The sequence below is a fragment of the Phaethon aethereus genome (assembly GCF_964289735.1).
Source record: "Phaethon aethereus genome assembly, chromosome: 3".
Classification (NCBI taxonomy): Eukaryota; Metazoa; Chordata; class Aves; order Phaethontiformes; family Phaethontidae; genus Phaethon; species Phaethon aethereus.
Window position 1 is genome coordinate 84,865,990 of NC_138576.1, and position 20,677 is coordinate 84,886,666.

Genomic DNA, 20,677 nt, shown 5'->3' on the forward strand with positions numbered 1-20,677 from the left:
GGTGTGGGTGTGCCGGCAGCTGCAGTTTGCCCAGATTTAGGAAAGACCTTTTTTCTCTGTTTTCTGCTTTGTTCCTAGTAATTTTTGGCAGTTATTTTTCTTTTTTGGCTGCTCCTGAGCACTGCGTTGCCCTTTTCGTGGAGCAGCCGGTGAAGGGGCTCAGGATCCCTGGTGGCAACGGCCAGAGCCCATCGCCGCACGTGCAGCACGTGGATTGTTGACTCCCCCTCTTTATCGGCACGCTCCGCCATCTGCCCATTTACGACCCCGTCACGCAGCCTGTCATCCCTGGCAGCTGGCCCTGAACCCCTGCTGACCTGCCTAACTTCGTGTCGTGAGGACACTCCGTCGCCTCACCGCTCGCCCCCTTGGCCAGGTTGCCTGTGGTTATGGTGAGGAGCGCGGCTCCCACAGCAGACCCCCGCAGAGCTTCGGCTACTTCCCCCGTTGCTGCATTTCCTCCTCACTGGTTCCCTATCTTGTACTGAGCCTTTTATCCATTCCGGCACCTTCCCTGGCTGCTTGTCTTCTGTGAGTCCCTTCGGAGTGGGATTTTGTCAGAAGCCTCTTAAAAACCTAGAAAGTGAAGCTGCGTCTCCCTTACCCATGTGCCCGGTGACCCCTGTCAGAGGACGCCAGTGAGGCTGCGGGATGGATCACCCAGCTCTGCCCGGTGGGTAACGCTGAGCAGAGACCTGTGCTTTACACCACGCTGGGATGCCCGTTCCTCACTGTTGCTCACTCTCTCCAGCACTTGCCACTCTGTTTCAGCGCTGAGTTGGCAGCTAAGTGGCCGAACCCTTCCGTTCAAAAAGCGGAGGTGGAGTGTGCGCTCCTCTTCAGTAGCCCAGCGCGTAGAGCAGCCCTCCACCCCCTTTTTGGGGTGGAAGTGCTAGAAGGAGCAGGGATGACATCTGCCCAAGAGGGTGCTCTAATCCAAAAGCCCTCCAAGGCCGGGGGAACCCAGATATCAGCAAAGCTGGTCTGCTCAGAATGGAAAACATCCTTATTTATTGGGAAAGCATGAAGTGAGGAGGTCATTTGCCCAGAGGAGAAAAAGAGAGGCTGTAGGCCTTGTTCCGATGACTACTTCAGATACAGAATGGAAATATTTCTTGGAGATGACTTAAAATGAGAGATAGAAACTCTCAAACGTGTCTTTGAATCCTGACAGGGTCTGGGTGTAAGAGAGGGACAAACCTGCTTAGGAACTCATCGTGCTTAGGCATGCCCAGGAACAGAAGTGAGGAGCTCTAGTGGGATTGGGAGGAGGATACAGCTGGTGCAAGCAGCCTTGGCAAAGCTAAAGCTAATTTGGAGAAAGAGGGAATGTCCCTTGATACAGAAGTTAGGCTGTGAGTGCTCTCATTAATGATCTGTGCAGCAGAGATGTAGCCCTTTGATACGTGGAGATTACTGGCTTCCAAAATGAAATATTAATTCCTACCAGAATGACCTGTGAAAGGAGAGGTCATCATTCACAATTGCATGAGAAAGATGCGCTGGCTGCTAGGTGATCTGCCAGACAACAAATGAGTCCCTAAGAGCTTACTTTTTAACCTGACCAACTGAAAAGAAAATGCCTGGGCAACATATCTGAATAAACATCAACATTTCAGATTTAGACAACTACAGTGGCAATTAGAGACATAAATCACTTTCTGGATTTGGCACTTCATCTTCTCTTCACAGGATGATGCCTCAGATGTTTTTGAACAGCTTAGCTCAAAAATCATGGACAGCTAAATAATGCATGGCTAGAGTGGTAGACAGGAACAGGATAAAAACACCGTGAGGAGTTTGGGAGTCTGCTGCTGAGGCAGGTAGTTTTGTGTGTCCAGAAAAACACCACCAGAAGTCATCATGTGTGTTCTTAGGTATGTTTGTAACCGGTAGGTAATTGTGTCTAATGGTCTTCCACTGATGTCTCTGTGGAGTAATTACTGGGTGAAGAGGAAGTCACACAGCGTTCAAGCCTGTGACCATACACCTTGTGTAGTGTCCAGCTCCAATCCCCCTGCATGTCACGGGTTTCTAGAGTTCTAGCCACGCTGAGGCTCAGGTGCTGTCTTACAAGACTTGCTTCAGCTCTTTCTCCCGCATTTATGATAAGCGTATCATAGTTTTGCAACCTTTACAAACTTGTTCTGTGCAAGCAATTACAACACATTTGAGAGGCTGGCAAAATGGAAATGCCTTGAGGATGGCTCATTTGTAATTGTCACAGAGACCTGTGAGGGTTCTTCCCTTTGTCAGAATTTTCTCCAGAAGCCTGGTTTAAAGAGCTGTTTAAGAATATGTGCGTTATCATTAGGCACATGTTTCAGTTCCTAATAGGCAGGTCCTTAGCCTGGGAGGGTCACTTTCTCACTCTGAAGGGTTGGCAAGGGCACCCGGCACTTCTGTAGTACTTCTTTCACTCATTTGCTGACCAGATGGCAACGGCTAAAGCGGTTCATTGGTGACAGCGAAATACGTTTCTGTGGCAGGGCCCAGCTCTGAGCCTACCAGTACTGTCTGCGGTGGCTTCGCTCTCTGCTCCTGACAGCAGCGGTGGAGAGGTGGAATTCATCTCACCCAGCTTCAGACACCTACACCAGAGACACCTACTTCTGAGCTTGTCGCCCCAGACTGTTTAGAGCTGGTGGAGAGAAACTAGCACTTGGAGAGGTGATTCATCTGGCTTGTTTTAATCATCTACATTAGGAGGAGATAAATCGTGCTATGGAAATATCTTTTTTCTGTCTACTAACTATGCAGAAAGTGTAAATGACTGTCTCAGATATACAAGTCCGCACAGCAGATGTCTCGAACTGAGAAGATGAATGCCGACCTTGTTTTTTATCAGGATCGCATTTTTAACATACACAGTTGAGGTACAGCGTGGTCCTGTGGTAAGCCTTGAACTGGCTAGCTGTGCACAGGAGTCGTAAGCCTTAAAGCACTTCTGAAGTGGTCTGGACAGGCTGTTTGAAGGTGTTACCTCTGCTGGGGCTGATTTTGTCTAACCCGGTGCAAGCATCGGTAGCCAGTAAGAAAGGGCACATCATCTAAGACAACTACCTTAGGTGGGGCATGTAGTGCCTTCCAGTGCCTGTTTTTCTCCATAGCCTCAGCTGGGAGACTGGAGTGAGTAGCTCAGGTTTAGGTGGCCCTGCCACAGGTATCTGAGGTTAGCTGAGAGGGGTCTCATTCCTAATGGAGCAAACAGAAGGACAGCTGTTTTCTGGGGCTGGGGATCCTCATGGGTAGTGGCACTGGCAGTGGCATTGGAGGTGATTTCCTTCTGTTGCTTCTGAATGCCATAGGAGGGAGGTTGGGCTGAAAGGGAGGGAGGAGGAGTGATTCCAGTTGGGATTTATGAAACAGGAAAGTGAATGAACAAAAGGGAGAATGAAAAGCCAAAACTAGTAAAAGCAAGATAGGCATTTTTCTTCTTTCTCAGCATCTTGATTTGTTCTTTGGGGGAATACAGTAACACACAGAGCAGTCTGCTGCAAGGAGCAATGGAAGAAACCTATTACAAGTCTGGAGGAGATGTCCAGAAATAAAATTCTTTAATGTCCTGCTGCATCCATTTTGAAAAGCCATTTTGCCATCTTTAGATTCATGTGTACTCTGTTGCCAACTGGCCCGTGTGCAGTGCTAGAAAGAGAGTGAGGAGTCCATCCCACCAAATCCATGTGTGGGTTTGATGTCCCCCCATCTGTGCACCTGTGATTTGGGGTGAGAAACAAAGTCCCCATGGGGACACAGGGACTGGGCAGGGAAAGCTAAAGCTCTGGGTGTTATGCATGCCAGCTGGCAAGCAAGTCCCCGGTACAGTAAATGAGAGGATGAGACCACATGGGTGTGTATCATCTGTAGCATCCACCATTTCCAAAGACAATCTGTTTTTTGGGGGCAGATTACATCTCAGGTATCCTCCAGGACAGTACCGCCTCCCTGTCCATTTGGTATCTAGCCCGCCGGCAGCACAGGATTATCATGAGGGCACGATGCCATTTCACTGATGGATAGTTAAAAGAAGTCTTGGCTTGTAACTGCTGATCACTGGGTCACTGATTTTTACCCCAAAATATAGGGTAAACCCATCATGCCTGGGATAAGTTTTTACTCCATCCAGCATCTAAACGCATCCCAAGAATGAACACCCCTATAAATGTAAGCCTCGAGCTGCAAGATCACTTTAGAAGTGATACATGCAGTATTGTCTTTGGCTGAAAGTGAACGTCTTTGTTGGTGTATTAACACAAAATTAGCTGCCTGTGGAGCAGAGAAAACATCAGTAAAGTTGCCGTGGAACTGAGTTAAAAAGCAGCGATATTCCTGCAAGCTGTCCAAAATGAACTGGTGACTCATGCGTGCGTGCACAGTGCAATGGGGAGCAGGGCAGGCAGCTTCAGCCCTTGGTGAGGAGAAGATCCTCACCAGCGTCTGTTGTGGGGTGGCCGCCAAACACTGCGTTATTTTCTGTTGAGTGTCTGGTGCATCGGATGGTATAGGTGTGATTTTCCCCCTTTTCAGTGATTGCCAAAACTACTGGGCCAGAGGGACAGACATGTTATCTTGCTGTCTCAGTGATCAATTCTTTCTTTAGAAAAAATAACACAGCTTCAGTGTTGTGATTCAGAACACCTACTCATCTTGGGATATCATATACCCTTGTGGCTTAAGGCATGTTCCCTAGTGTTAAATATCTTCAGCAGGAGGGTTTTAAATCCTGCTTTTCTGCTTCCTGGGGGAATAACTGCAGAGAAGACGGGGATGACGGGTACCCTGCTAGCTATCTTCTAGAAGGAGGAACACTTTTGCCTACCTATCTCTCCAAGTAGTTGCAGAGATGCAAGCTGTGAGGGAGGGAGGCTTTTCGCTATATTGACACAGTGGCACAACCCCCTCCTAAGCTCTCACTTGGCACTCTGGCTGCCTGGATTCGTTTTTTCTGTCCCCAGCTCCCCCTGTGGTCCAATGGAAGGATGCTGGGTTCATTAAAGTGTGTGAAATGTTTGGTGTTGCAGTGACAACATCCAGTAGAAAACCTTTAGAGGAAAGGAAAAATCCTACAACTACCTGAAAGGGGGTTGTGGCGAGGTGGATGTTGGTCTCTTCTCCCAGGTAACCAGCGACAGGACAAGAGGAAATGGCCTCAAGTTGCGCCAGGGGAGGTTTAGATTGGATATTAGGAAAAATTTCTTTACGAAGAGAATGGTCAGGCATTGGAACAGGCTGCCCAGGGAGGTGGTGGAGTCACCATCTCTGGAAGTGTTCAAAAAACGTGTGGACGTGGCCTTCCGGACATGGTTTAGTGGGCATGGTGGTGTTGGGTTAAAGGTTGGACTTAGTGATCTTGAAGGTCTTTTCCAACCTTAATGATTCTGTGATTCAGTAATCATTGTGGGACTTGTGTGGCGGACAGCAAAGAGAGCGCTGGCAGCTGCCCGTTACGTGGTGAAGTTATAAGAAACGAATGTACCGTTGTTGGGTAGACTGAACCCGGACTGGTCTGAGCAGTGACTGGGGCAAGAAGCGTTAGTTACAAACAATATGTTACAAAGAAAATGTATTAAAATGATGTTGAATGAGCTAAGGGTTCACAGGCAGCATTTTTTCAATTCTAGCATCATCTAACATTTAGCAGGTAGCTTGTAACCTTTCCATTAGGTGTTTAATACGAAGCCACGTTAACTTTGGATAATCCGTCGTCCTGCTGGCGCATCTCCTGATATGCGGGAAGCTGCCCACACAATCTTCTATTGAAAACTGAAATAAACGGAGAGATCAGCAACATCCCCACCTCTCTTAAAGCCGCTCAAAAAGACTAGATGTTTATACCTTTGCTGCTGTACGCAAGATTTAGATTTTTAGATTTCAAGGTATCAGAGGCCACAGTTTTTCCCATCATAAAATAGAGTTTTACTAGGCAAACTAATGGTACTCTTAGCTCAGATCATGCATTTCTTATCTGTAAAGAATTAATTAAATAGTGCTCTCCATTGGAGTCAGAACATTGGAGAGAGCCTTTTCTTTAATAATGTATTAGCTCATATAAATACAAATTTAGGTTAACCTGAAATGAGAAGTTTTAAGAGATTTGCCATTCCAGATACTGATTCTTACCAGGATAAGGAAGGATTTTTTGTGTGTTGATCTCTGCCTTGAACATATATGAATGCTTGACAACAATAGAGTCTCTCATTGTCCTGGCTGTACTTAATTTCTCTCATTTCACCTATCAGTGCATGCAGTGACCCCCAGACACTTTGGAAGTTGTAGGTTCCTGGCTTTCAGCATTAATTAGTATTACATCCTCCTTCAAGTGAATGGACCGACTAAACTGAAGTCAGCCTTTCAGAGAAATCAACTGCCGAGTGTTGCACGCGGGTGACTGACGGCTTTAGCGGGTGTTGAATGGGGTGGATTTAAGAAAGGCAGGTGAAAGCCCTAAAGGCAATGGCCTGCTGCTGAGATCTGCCGGCATGTTTTGACCTCTGTAGGAACTGAAGCAGCTAACCTCTCTTTGCTCATTCATTCACAAGCTGGGTACAGTATCTGCTGATGGTGGGACAATAGCGAAGCTGTAACAATTCATGTTTAAGGATGTAAGTCAAGGGGCAAGGTATTTTAGGAGAGAAATTACCTTTTCATTAAACCAAGTGCTCTAATATGTGAAAGAGACAAGTTTTTGGAAACATAAGCCTGATGGAGGTTTTGCTGGTTGTCATGCAGCTGATTTGAAACCAGACTTACAGCGGATGCTGTCCTTAAAAATTATCACCTGGTTTGTACAGTGTCCATCACTGGGCTGATGGGCGCTCGGGTGCGTGGTCAAGGAGCCGCCTCTGCTTTGGGATGCTGGACACTGGGGACAGCATAAGGCATGTGTGAAACTGAGCTTTCCAGCAGCATCCCAGGCTCAGTTGTACCAGGGCAATCCATGTGCTACGTTGAATTTGGTGCAGGACTTGAGCTAAAAAATGTTAGGGTTGCCTAGTCTGAGGTGCTCTTCAGGGCAGCCTTGTGGGTTGGTCTAATTTTTGCCATCTGGTTACAACCTCAGGAGGGAGGGATGTCTCTAGGGATCACTGAAATACTTGATGATCCCAGTTCAGTATTAATCGTGCTACTTACATTGCAGTGGTTGTGCTTAGCTCCAAAATTAAATAAATTGTCGCCTCTCTCCTTTTAAGAAACACCATATTCCGTAAGCTGCTCAATTCCACGTTTTCCAAGACAGTAACAATTCCAAGTTGTTGTAATCCCCTTTGCTGCTTTATTAAACTCAGTGTCGTATTTTTCATTGATTTACACATCCTAACGGCATCAGTTTAAGTAGATGTGTTAAGCCTTTCTATGTACATCAGAGCACCATGTAATTTTCATTTCCATTTTACCCAGTGGCTTCTAAATCTAGAGGTGATAATTATTATTTGCATTGTAATTATGCTTCAGTTGAACCAGAGGCTTTGCAATGATCTAAAAATGAAGGACATTTAGTGTCAAGATCGGGTTTGCTGGCAAAGCTCCACGTGACTTCAGAAGGACCTAGGATTTGAAAACTAAAACACAGCCCGGATTTCCTTAGTAAGCCTTGTGTTCTCTTCTCCCCAGGGGATGAGCGCTCCCGGGAGTCTCCAGCCCCAGCCGAAGCCCAGATGCAAGCCGGGGCGGAAGGCGGTGGAAGGGTGAGCCGCTGTTGCTGGAAATGCTCCGTGACACAACTCAAGAAGGTTTTCTGGGGTGTGGCCGTGGTCCTGGCTGTCTGCTCCTCCTGGTCGGGTTCAACCCAGCTAGCAAAACTGACCTTTAAGCAATTCGATGCACCCTTCACTCTAACGTGGTTTGCAACAAACTGGAACTTTTTATTCTTTCCTTTGTACTATCTTGGACATGTTTTTAAGTCAGCTGAAAAGCAGTCTCCAAAGCAAAGATACAGGTATGGGAGCTTTTGGTTTTTTTCCTGTGGCTCTTGCATGCAGACATTTTATTCAGATCAGCCAGTTAAATCAAACTTGCATTTGCTTTCCTCCTCAGGTTTCTTAAAGGATGTTCTGAATTCATTCTGTGTCCTGTGCTAGGTGGTATGTTGTTGTTATTAATACGATTTCATTCCAACAGGAAGAAATGCGGGTTTATTTCCGATACATACAAGTCACGTGATGAAAGTCCGCATTTTCTTCTCAAGAATTTTCTGTTCAAACCTCTGCGAACAACATTTTTTTATTAATATCTTCTTCCTCTACCCACAGCTGACTTTCATGGCAATCTCTGAGTAAGCTAACTAAGCTTTTCTCTTCCAAACTCAGGACTAGCACAGTGCCTTGAATAGCCACGTAAAAAGTATTGCAGTATTTTCCTGGCATCACGCCCCTGACATCAAAGGCCGAGCTCTAATCCCAGTTAAACTCGCGCCGCTGTGTTTATTTCCGGGAGGAAGGGCGCTCATAACCAAAGGCAGCACTTTGTCTTCAGCGCACCTTGCCTTTACGGCAAGCCAAACCCACGCCGCCGGAAGGGCTCATGGAAAACCCCGAGCGCCCATCCTCTGCGCGGGGCTGAGGATGCTCTGGCTGCTTGGTGCTGCCTCTCGGCGCGCGCCCCTTCGTCGCGTCTCGTCTTGGCCCGAGAGGTGTCTGGGACAGATGGGATGACTCAGCCATCAAGCCGTCCCGTGTCAGAGAGCTCCCTCGATGCATGGAAGGATGTGAACGTCGCTTTCCCCTTCTGTTCCACAGTGGGGCTCACAGCCCTTTAATGAAGTGGCTGAGAAAGTAAGCGGTAAGAAGTACACATTTCTCAGCCTCCAGCTGTGCGGCAGTGAGGTGGAAATGCGCTACAGGAAAAAAATCTAAGCAGCCAGGGTACTCGGGCGATGCTCTGCCTCGGGTGACGAGGGTTAAGATTATAAATGCTGAAATTGTGCTGCTTAGCCATCGTTACAGTTGCTTCATCCTCTAAATCATTCGGAGGCTGCAGATAAAGGAATTCCACTGTTCACTGCCGGCCCTAGAGTAGTATCCAGAAGTTTGAAAGGTGTTTTCTTAAGATGCCATGTTTCCTGCACTTCAGTCTTCAGTTTGTATTTGTTGTTCACTCCACAGCAAACATGGTTGCTTCAGAGATGAGGGAAGCATGGGGATTAGAGAAAGCAACAGTTTAATCTAAAAACAAAAACAAATGTTAGCCCAAACAGCTACATTTTCGTTTCTTTGGGTTTTAAGTATTTTTCTTTCCAGCTGCTCTGAGATAATGTTTTAAATACTGCTGAATTCTGGGGTGAGCAGTTGTGGTTCACCAGATCCCTGGGGTTAAAACCAGAGCATTATAGTCTTTGTTGCTGCAGTTAATTGATATGGTTGGTAGTTTTATGTCTTCCATTTAATTAAATGATGGCTGAGTTGATGAGCAGGTGCAAGCCCTGCAGCCTGTTTGGGATGCAGGGGGGCATCATTACAAGTAAGCTTGCAGCAAGCTTAGTAAAATATGTGCATTTATGTGTCTGACCAGCAGACTGAATAGGGTTAATTTGCAGAGTTTTTTGTTGGTGTCAGGCTGGACTTAGGCATTTGAAGATACGGCTTTGGTTCTTAGCTTTGCTGCAGATTTGATTTGTGGTTTTGAGCAAGTCACTACAGACCTCTTGGTTTCCTTGTATTCTCTGTTCGTTTGGATGAGACAGTCCTTCAGAGGGAGGACTGTCTCTTACCATGTCTGCTTCAGCATGTCCACTGTCTGCACCGAGATGTTTCAGTGGTCCTGCATAAAGAATTACTGTAAAAAGAATTACTGTTCATCTGCTGGATCCATTATGGCCGAGATGTCACATCCACGTACATCTGAAAACCCAAGCACTGAGTTCCAGCATCCCCTCTTACTTATTCCCCCTCTTTGCATATCACGTATCTATATGCATATAGAGAGAGAGAGAGGGAGAGATACAGAGACTTCGCAGCTCTGTATGAGGCATTGCCATCTTCAGCAACACTTGCACTCAGGCACAGTTGGACATGTTAGGGGGGCATTGCATGGGCTTCCGGATAGTTCAAATAAGACCATTCTGACCTGAAACTAAAAAGCAACTTGCCTAATCACTTGCTGCTTCTTTTATCCGTCACCTTCGTTTATATTTTACATACTTTCTAAGCTCTCTTGCAGGAATTTGCAATGAGATAAATGAAAAGGTGGTAGTGGGAGAAGGTGGAAATAGGACATCTAAGTCACCATAGCAGTGAGGTAGTAAAGGACGAGATTCTCAGATCTTGCCTACACAGGTTGCTAAAATCCACAGGCACCTAATTTTTTTGGCAGCAAAGCTCCCCCAGGACACCTGCACAGCCGCCGCCTCCTCCTCGGCAGGGCCGGGCAGCTCAGCCCCCGCTGGCTGCGGCACAGGCGGTGCCTTCTCACCGCCCCCTCCTGGCTGGGCGGCTTCGCGGGGCCCCGGCCGGCGGGCGGGCTTCGGGCTGGCTCGCTGCGCAGCTGAAGAGCATGTAAAGAGCAGCAACCACGAGGGAAGAATATACGCAAGAGGGATCATAAAATGTAGGGACAGTGAATAGATAGATAGTCCCTCCTATACAGATTATATGCTTTATTACGGTTCTAAATTCCTATTGTATTGTACCAGTATGTACATATACCATGCCGTAAATATATGAATTATTTGTATGTTTTGTAGTCTCACAAAAGAACATACCTGTCGTGGACACAAACCAGTTTAAAGCTGCACGGATTTTTTTTCCCCATTTTATAGCAGATATAATTGTAATAAATTTGCCACCAAAGCTTTATAGTAGCACATTAAATTTAAGAGCAGGTTTATTCAGTTTCTTTATAAGATTTTGAGTAGTAGACCATAACGTATAGTATTAAGGATTTCTGATTGATCCGCACTGCATGGTAAGGAACCTTCTATTTAAGCTGAAGCAGACTATCAGTTGTGTCCACAGCACGGGGAGAGAGTCACTCTTCAAAGCAAACCAAAACTTAGGCGTTCATGTCCAAACTGCTCTAGGCTCCCTGTGCAGCTCCATCAAATGCCAGAGCTGTGCCCAGCTGTAGACGGCTTGCAAGAAGGGAGAACTTGTCCCACGCTCGCAACCAACGGTGCCACCCACCCTTGGCACCGGACTGCGTGCCTGGGGAGTGACGCGGAGAGCTCTGGCGGGCCACTGAAGGGCACGCCAGGGTCCGTGCCGCTCTCTTACTTCTTGTGCGAGTGCTCACTAGCTTAAAATAAAATTACAGTAGCTAAATTATCATTCATTTCAACCACTGTCCAGTCCAGAAATAACAGATGTAATGATTTATGCACTTAATGGATCATTTAAGACTACTTCATTTTGGCTTCATACTTTTTGCTTCCAAACTGCTTTATAAAATGACATATCTAATCTGATGAGCTACCCTCCGTCATACCTACATTATTAATTTATGAGGTAACATAAATTAAAAGCACTAGAGCTTAGAGCTCCCTGGCTACATGAAAGATTAAATTAAAATCTCTGTTAAGATATTGCTTAGTTTTGTGTATCTCTAGGCAGGACAAAGCACACCTTTTATAAAGATTCACTCTCTGTGTGCCAACTGGGGGAATAACAGAGGATTGTGTTCGCATTTTAGCAGGAGAATACCTCAGAAACTTTGCTTATTTTGGTGGTGCGGTCTTACCTAATGATTTTTTGAGAAGGACAGGACTTTCCAGAATGGTTTGCATGATTATTTATTTATTTGTTTATCATTTAGATCTTGATTTTTATTTCATAAGGCATTAGGGCTAAAGAAAACACCAGAAGCTAAAACTGAATCTCTTCCATAACCTTGACTAGAGCTGATGTTTTGGGTGAATGAAAGAATCATCGCTGATCTACAACCACATTTGAACATGTTTCAACATGTTCTTTTTCACTGAATCAGATTTTTTTTGTGTCTATAACTGCCCCCAAATTAGCTACCACTAATCTTTCAGAATTCGAAGATTTTTCTTTGAAAAGAAAGAAAAAAGTTGAGGGTAACACCGAAGTACAGCTATTTCTTTGAAACGGAATCAGTATACTGGGGGCAACAATGGTAAAGGACTATTGTAGTAGATCTCACTTACTCTGATTTACCAACATATTAACTTCCAGCGCAATTTATGAGTGCCATAGATTCACATGATGTCCAGGAGAATGTTGGCCAGTTTCTAAATGTGTTTCACGTGTATTTCTGCTGGCATGGAGGAGACGAGGCACTAGCCCAGCATCCCCAGTAATTCCAGGAGTTGCATCCTTTAGTTTGATCCTGACCCATAGGAAAGTGTAGCTCACTGCACCGTGGGCACTGCCCTCTTCTGCAGCAGGCAGAGAACTCGGACATGCAGTGCTGGTAACCAGCCGCCTGGCCACGATGAAGCTATGGGAGAAGAAGGTCAGAGCCTGATTTGGCATGACTGGATGCTTTTTTGCTATTGATTTTCAGCATTTTGTATTCATGAGACGCTGTTACCCAGCAGCATTAAAATGTTGCAGTGTGGTTGACTTTTGGCATCCTACTGATTTATATTACTACTTAGGTGGGAACTTCACCACCAGAGCAGGCAGCATTAACAGAGTCATAAATAAGCTACAAAGGCATCAAGACATGATGAATGCAAGTGTTTTTAACAAATGTCACCCAATGAAGCATGTTTTCTTTCAAAAAACTTCAGTTTATAAACTCTATTTTTCTAATTCAGTACATTAGCCTTAAAATAATACCTATTTACTTTGTGTTCCTCAAAATAAAATCACTTTACAATTCAAGTTCCCATTAGCTTGTTGGGGAAAGAAACCAACAACCAAAGAACAAAAAGAACCCTTGAAATTAAAAGATATAGCATCTGATTCTTACCTGAGTTAGATAGACACAAGCCAGGAGTAACTCCATATTAAATCAGTTTGATCTCTACAGCAGTCTGTCAGGACTTACCTTTGTGCTTGGTATTGAGGCGATATTAATTGAAAGAAGATGTGGATGTTGTGCAAAAGGTTTATAATACTTGTGGTCATCTACACCTCTCCTGCAGGTGTCCGAACTGTTGTTCGGGATATGTTATTGATGGGCCATGGTATCACTTCTCAGACTGTTTTCACTGAATCTGCACTCTTCTTCCAGGGATTCTTAGCTGAAGACAAGGCCAAATTGTACTATTAGCAAGTAGGAGTAGTAGTGAAGCCTTCTGCTGGAACGGCGTGGTGTTTGCGGTAAGGGCCATGCTGGAGGGCATCTGTCCGACAACCCACTGTACGTACAGCATCAAGCTGGGAGCGTTCGTTTGGGCTTAGCTCAGCTGAAGCCCAAGCCACAGAGCTCAGGGTGATGCTGCTGTTAACTTCTGTTTCTCAAAGTTAAATAATTACCTCTTCCTGATGAAACCTGTGGTAGCTGCTGTCTCTTTCCCTTTGGAGAGTGTGTCCCCATGGGACGTGGGCTAGGGGTGCGTTACCCCACAGGAGTTCTGGAGGTGGCTTCTCGCTGCTGCCTTGACATAATACAGCTATGCTGCGTTATTGCCAGATTATCACATAAGTGGTCATTTCAGCTGCTTCCTTGGGGAGGCTTGTTTTCTTAGGTGATTAAAGATTAGTGTCATGGTTTCCGGCTCTTTGTGGCTCCTGAAACAAACTTTTCTCAGCCAGCTGTCAAAAATATGCTCTACAGGCTGTCTGTTCTTGAGAAAATAGGTAGTCCTCCAGCTCCAGAGTATTGCTAGAGTAGCCTCCTGTTCACATAAGTCTTTTCTACACACTGAAGACAGCACCAGCGATTTGATTAGCACGGAAATTTTCCATAGCTGGCTCCTCAGTGCCACGTTGCATATTCCAGCCCTGCCAGCTTGGAGTTGAATGCCCGCTTTCCTCCTAAAATGCACGGGGAGAGCAAATACCTACAGAGGAGACACAAACATGAGACATGGAAGGTAAACAGCAGGAAAGGCTGAGGAGAAAGTCTGTTTGACAAACTTTAGCTGTTAATGGGAGCCTTCCACAATCCCAGAGTTAAGTGCCTAACTGGACTTGAGGTGGCACTCCCTCTTGAAGTTTTCCATTGGAAGGCTTAACTAACTGCTCCTGGACCCATGTTCAAGATAGTAGTTTTTCTGTTCCTCAGATGCATGTTATGGGAGCTTAGTACCTACACTGGTCTGATGATGTGAGTGGCTGGCAGAATGCCACGAAATTAATGCCCAAGTCCTATCTTCTCTGGAGGTAGCTCCCACAATATGATGCCTGCAGGTGTGTCTCGTGCACATATGTGGCATTTATATGCTTACCTCCCTTTCTAAACCTACCTCAGCTTTTAAATCTCTTGAAAACGCCTTTAAGAGACTTTCTTTAAACTTGTTTGTCAGGTTGCTAATTCATTCTATTCAGGTAGCTAACACTGCCTTTGAGAGCTCATGTCCTAGCATCCATGAGAAACCGGTCATGGTTCCTTCTTTAGGAAACCAGTCCTTTCTAATTTAGCCTCACAGTTTATACTTAGAGATTGTCCTTGTATTTCAGACCATGATGTTCTGAAAAGAGCTTAACATTCATTCCCAGTGAAAAACTTTCCCTTAATCTGAAGATCTTTCATCTGTTGAAGATCACCTCTTCTGGGTTTTTGGACCTTTGTGGAATGCTAATCGAGAATAAAAATTGGGTACTACCTGATCAGGAGAAACACATGTTCTTCAGTCTTGAAGTTCAGTTTACAAAATCGTTCCAAGGATGATTGAATTAAGTGGTGTCCTGTAATTTTGTCTTGTTGTTCCATTAATTTTGTCTTCTCTGCTGTGGCTTGAACAGATGCTCTGAAATAATTACATTACATGCCTCCTATGAGGTAACGGTGCTTGAGGCAAGGACTAGAAAGAGAAGTAATTGTTCTTGTTACCTGCAGACAGGGCATGTGCTATGAAACAATGCATTTATGTAATGGCTTTTGCTTGGAAAAATGTGTCTTGCAGCACTGAACGATCTCTGGTCAGTAGTTAAACTGCCCTTCATTAACTGGCTCTTCCTCTGGTTAGTGGCTGCCAAGCTGCTAGGGCTTTTCCCAAGAGACCTCAAAAGCAAATCCACCTGTATTGATCCTACCCATGCTGATCCCTCTGCACTGACTGAGACTGTGGAACAAAAGCAAGCCAGGTTGAAGGGACCTCAGGGATCGCCTCCTCCCTTCCCTGCCTCCAGGCATGACCTGCACACAGAAACAGAAAAGTATTCTGCATTTTATGGCTGGCAGAAGCCAAAAGGGACCAGGAAGAGAGTGTGTGATCATGTTTACTGTGTGGGGAAAGAAGCAGAAAGCTGAGATGAGCATGGATATGCTGTTGTTCCAGTTATCATAACATGAAAGAAGACAGAGTTCACAGCTGGTCCTTTTGCAGGAAGTGTTTTACCATGGTCATCATATCAAGCATCTTGACACCCAGTGCACAAACTCATGAAATGGGGACTATCCCAGACAGCTATGTCCTGTCCCATGTTATTTACAACAGCAACATAAACAAAAACAAAACTCAGGAGGGAGTGATAAGGAATTCTGCGGGTTTTTTCAGCCCAGATCTGTGTCAAAATATCTTGAAGGCAGTTACCCTTAAAGCTGCTTTAAAAAAGGAAAGTGCCTGTATGGTAACAGACTTTGTAGCTATAATTAACAGCTCTCAATAAAGACGGATGATACAGTGAGAAGTGTTGGAGGCTGGCAGTACTACAGAAGTGGAAAAAACCTTTTTGTCCAGCTGCCTAGTGGTTATGGATCGTGTCCAGATTTCCCAGGATTGTTTGTGTTTGTATGAAAAGGCAGCCTCATATAAAATGCAGAGGTACCTAGCTGAAGGTCCTGTTCAGTCCAGGTCTGCAGGAGCTGGCCACCCTTGCTTGTTAGTCAAAGCTATAGCTGGTAAAAAGGGAGAAATAGCCAAAGGTGAAGGTTGGCAGCAGCACAGGTGCATGAACAGGGCTTCAGAAATTGAAAAACCCTGTTGAGCCATTACATAATGTTGTCTGTGAACACCATATATTTTTTTGGAGGGAAACAATGATAAGACATGAGCTGATAGCTAGACAGGTTCATATATGTACTCGCACACCCATGTACAACCATTTATGTGTTTCCAGCACTAAAATACCTTTCTAAATGATAACTTCCCTCCAGACAATCAGACCCAAAATGGAGCAGACAAACAAAATCTAGTTTTCTACCTCATTTGCCTGCTTTGTCTGGCAGTTAGTGAAGACCGCTTCTATTCGGCCTAGCTGTGAAAAAGAAACAACCCTCCTGTTGGTCTGCTTGTTAGTCCTTGGGGTCAGGGCTAAAACTCATCCAGTTAAAAGGAAAGAGCCTCATTTACTCTATGGCCTTTACGGTCATTGCCACATCATTTGGGTCTCTTGTCCTCAGCAAGCCTACACTAACCAAGTCCGCTGTGGCTGCCTCATCTGTTCCCTGTTCCCACTATCTCCAACTGAGTGTTTCCCCACGTGGAGCTGGTTTTGTTTGCTCATGGTTTGTCAATTTATAAATTGCATTCCTTCTCTTTGAAGCTGGGGGATTATTTACTCATTTGCTGAAGCTGCTTATTTCACAAGCGTGTAGAGACCGCTGTAACGCTTCCTTCATATCTTTGAAAACCTTCCACTGTCTTCGTAAAACGTTCAGACGTCCACAGGGGGAATGGGCCTCGGAAGCCTTACACGAAGGATTGCATCCTCATCTCTTTCAGCAGATGCAAATGTTAAACCTCAGGGATCTCAAGTCATTGAGAATGTCCCTTCAGTGACAGAGTGGTATTAACCTTCATGTAGTGCATTGCTAAGATGGGGCCCCCTTGGATGGTATGAGCCCAGGTCCGTTCACTACAGGAGGACTCTGTTCCTCTATGTCATCTGGTATTTGCCCTTGTCTTGCATCCAAAAAATGTTTTGCTTCACCAAAACACTGGGGTTTTTAAACTTAATTCTCTTCACTATCTATTGTAGAGGCCAGCCAGGCCAACTGAAAATTGTATCCTGCTTTTTCTGCACTGAACCTACAGCTTTCTTCACCAGTCTGGCTTAATGTGCTTTCAGCTGGAATACATATAGATTTCCAAGTACAGAAAGATGATTTTTCATCTATGAAAAGCTCTCCTATTAAATAGCACATTAGAAAATAGCGAGAATTGCACCTCTACTTTCAGTACCTCTTAATAGTACCTAGAATAAAAATGAAGCTACAGCTCTGTAATGCTGTCTGATATTTTCACCATCTAACAAATGGTGCTGTTGTTAGACCATCTCACTATTATACATTATATCCTGAACATCAGGTCATTGAAACACGGAGTAATTATGGCTGCTGGGGACCTGGGGAGGAAGGTCTCTAGTCCAACCTGCTCAGCGCAGAGCCACATCATATCCATTTTTTTATTTTGATAATGGTTAGTGATCTGCAGACATTGAATGAAACATAACTTTTATTATTTAAATTTATGTGTACTTTATTGCATCTTTTAATGTGCTGCCTCTAGATATACCAAAAATACACATACCAGAATGCAATGGCATGAATGGTACCCATTCTTGCTGCTGTTTGCCCCTTTTTTGGCAGAGCCACCTTAAATATTTGTCTGTCATCAGGCAAGAACATGTTATTCAAACCCTGAGGATTTGATTCATTTTTATTAACCTTGAAATAATTTTAAAAAGGTATTAACCCACTATAAAGTGTTTTTCCTTAACTTATTTTTAATAATAAAATTTTCACCTAGCATTTTCAGTATTTCATGAAGTTCTCTATATTAAGGTCAGCACTTGACCCTAGCTGGCACAGCTCCTCTGAGTCCCATGACAGTGTGCTGATTTCTATCAGAGAAGGGTCTGGCTCAGTGAATATTAAAAATATCAAGTTAATAACTATTTAGATGTGTTTTGTCTTTCCTTCTTTCGGAGGGGAACTCAGGCTTTGACCAGGCTGAAATTCACCCTAGTCCCCCACAATATTTTTTGAAAAGTGTCTTTTGATTCTGGAGAACTGAAGTAGAAAAACTTGATGTTGAAAAATAGTATCCCAGAAGAAGCTTACAGTGACATACAGCCAAATTATCATCTGCCTTCCATTAATATACCTGCAGACCTGCACTTGGTCATGAAATTTTTAGCAGTTAAGGCCAACCCTCTGAAAGTCTTACAGCATTTAACAAAGACCTCTATTGATTTCATAGATTTTTTGAACAACTTAAACAGCCATGCTCTTCTGTAGTTCCAGGTAATTCCTATAATGCCATTACTTTCTGCCTTACCAAGTTCCACATGGCTTTTTTGGTAGAGTCGTACTCTTCGTCGTGTTAGAAGGATAGCTGTAGGGGCATATTATAAAGGTCAGCTAAGTCATGTATGGATTGGAGAAGGCAAAGAAAGAGCTAGGTGGCATCAAAAAGACTAAGTGAGGTGTTTGAAACAAGGGAGGAGCTTTGTAACAGCGTGCAACTGAGCTGTCAGGAGTCTGAAAAACAAGAGGAGCCCCAAAGAGTGGTTAGTGCGTGCTTGGGAATCAGAGATGGTGGGGCAACTGTGGCCTGTTGTGGGAGCAGATTGCTCCGCTAAAATGGAACACTCACATGAACGATATTAGCTCTTCCACAAGCTAAGCTAAATCAGTAAATCCTACAGGATTTGAATGGACAGCATGCTTAGCGTAGTACTACTAATGTGTTGAGTCCTGTGGCTGGCTGCAGGTTCTTGCATGGGATATTGCAGAGCTCAGCAGCCACAGAGCCATCCAGGTTATAGGGGTCCAGACAAGCCACTTGGGAGTATCTAGGGAAGAGTTAATTGAACCAGCAACAGCTATTTCATGTCTTAACAGGTTTGTTCCTTCACATGAATGAATGTACAAATGAAATTTATCAAACTGCTAAAGATATTTTCTTGGGATCTTTTCAAAAGTGAGCATCGGGTTGGCTTTATTTTTAGGTAAACAGGAATCATAATGAGGACGTTCCTCTTGAAAATCTTACCAGTTATATGTATAGTTAATTGTGGACCTTACTTTTGGCTGGCAAGTTGCAAAATGTTGTCCGCTGCTTTATATTTGTTGAACTTTGTTTTTCTTTAAGGATTAAAAAAAACCCACAACAGCTGGCTTCCCGGATATGTTTGCTGCAAGAAGCCAGAGACAAGTAGTTTCGAGAAACTGGAGACAAGTGTGTTTCCTCCATAGCAATTGTGCTAAAAACAAACTGTTCTCTTTGTCAATTCAGACAGTTTCCATTATTAGGCTGCTGGTATCTGGAGTCTCATTACCCAAAAAGCCTTTGTCTAGCGCAGAGCAGTAAATAACCACGGAATTTAGGCACATGTAGAAACACCTCATCAGGGAAATTTGAGAGAGAGATGACAAATAACATCCTGGAATCAATCTAATGTCATGAACCAAATGTGCAATGGCAAATCATCCTTCCGCAAGCAACTTGGCTACTGAAGGCTACAGATGGGTGTGCCTTCAGCGGGCCTTTGGGCTAACAGCCGTCACCATGCAGCTCCTCGGCATGAAGCGTGCTGATGGCACCTACTAAAAGTTGTGCAGCTGACAGGAAAAACATGCAATAGTTCATTAGTTTTGCCATTCTGTTTAATTCAGACGTTTTCAAAAGGAATGGCACTGAAAGCTTTGTAGTACTGAAGGTGCATAATAATTGCATCAGAATTGCCCATCTGCAGCTAAAGCGAGATAATTGCCTGGGCGTATTTGCATTTGCAGAAGAGATTTTGAATAATAAATGTTTATAAAGCCCTTCTGTCATAATGGTATCCAGTCCTCACCCCCTGAGCCAAACTCTCAATTTATTTACTCTCTTTTCAAATCAAAAATATCTCATGTCGGTGCAGCTCTGGGGTTAGTGAAGATGAGAATCTGGACTAGTGTCAAGTCACCTGAAATTGGCTGCTGGCTCCCATCTCCCCAGCAACATTTATGAACCAAATTGAAAGAGAGTAATCAGCAAACTCTGCTGATTCCTTGCCGGTGTTATATTCTGTATCTTTAATAATTCATTTAACTAAATTACTGGAGTTTAGGGGTGCCGGTACTGATTTTCAGTGATGCTGAATGACGCTGCTTCCTGAGGGGCAGGGCTTGTCATGGTGTCAGATCCACAAAAGGGCTGAGACACGTGCCCCGTCCTGGAAACAGGCATAAACACCTAAGTGTGGTTTCCAGCAGATGCTTCTCCTCCTCAGGAGCCTCTCTTCTGTCTCAGAGGTAAAGCCTGAGCGGATCCATCCTCACAAACACAGACACGCCAAGGATGTTGCAGGACTGGCAGCAGCAGGTGAGATGCAAGCCCATCTTAATTAGATTTATATGGCTGATCTAACCTGCTCCTGCAGATAAGCTCATTAGAATGGACCCAGCTCACCCAAGGCTTTGAACGGAGTCCCTCCATGCTTGACAAAATGCAGGCAGCTGAAAGACTGTTTTTTCTGGTTTAAGTGCGTGCTTACCTGGTCAGTCCCTCCTCCACAGGGATGCGGTTTGTTAACCACCCCCATGTTCTGGTGCGCTCCCTTTCCCTGGCAATTAAAGATGCAAACAGCACTGACCAGACAAAATTTATTGATGCAACTTTGTTACCTTATGCTTTTCCAAGAATGAATTAATTGATTTTTCCATTAGACTTGATACAAAT

General features: G+C 44.5%; 1 protein-coding gene across 2 annotated transcripts in view; it reads left to right on the forward strand.

The window, feature by feature from the left end:
- The window catches only part of SLC35F3 (solute carrier family 35 member F3), a gene marked incomplete at both ends in the record, with an annotated part of 180,951 nt that overhangs the window by 122,420 nt on the left and 37,854 nt on the right, over positions 1 to 20,677 (forward strand). For both annotated transcript variants that reach the window (XM_081998292.1, XM_081998293.1), the window contains one exon: positions 7,612 to 7,936. In XM_081998292.1, coding sequence (XP_081854418.1) covers positions 7,612 to 7,936 — 325 coding nt within the window. The remainder of the gene's footprint in view (positions 1 to 7,611; positions 7,937 to 20,677) is intronic.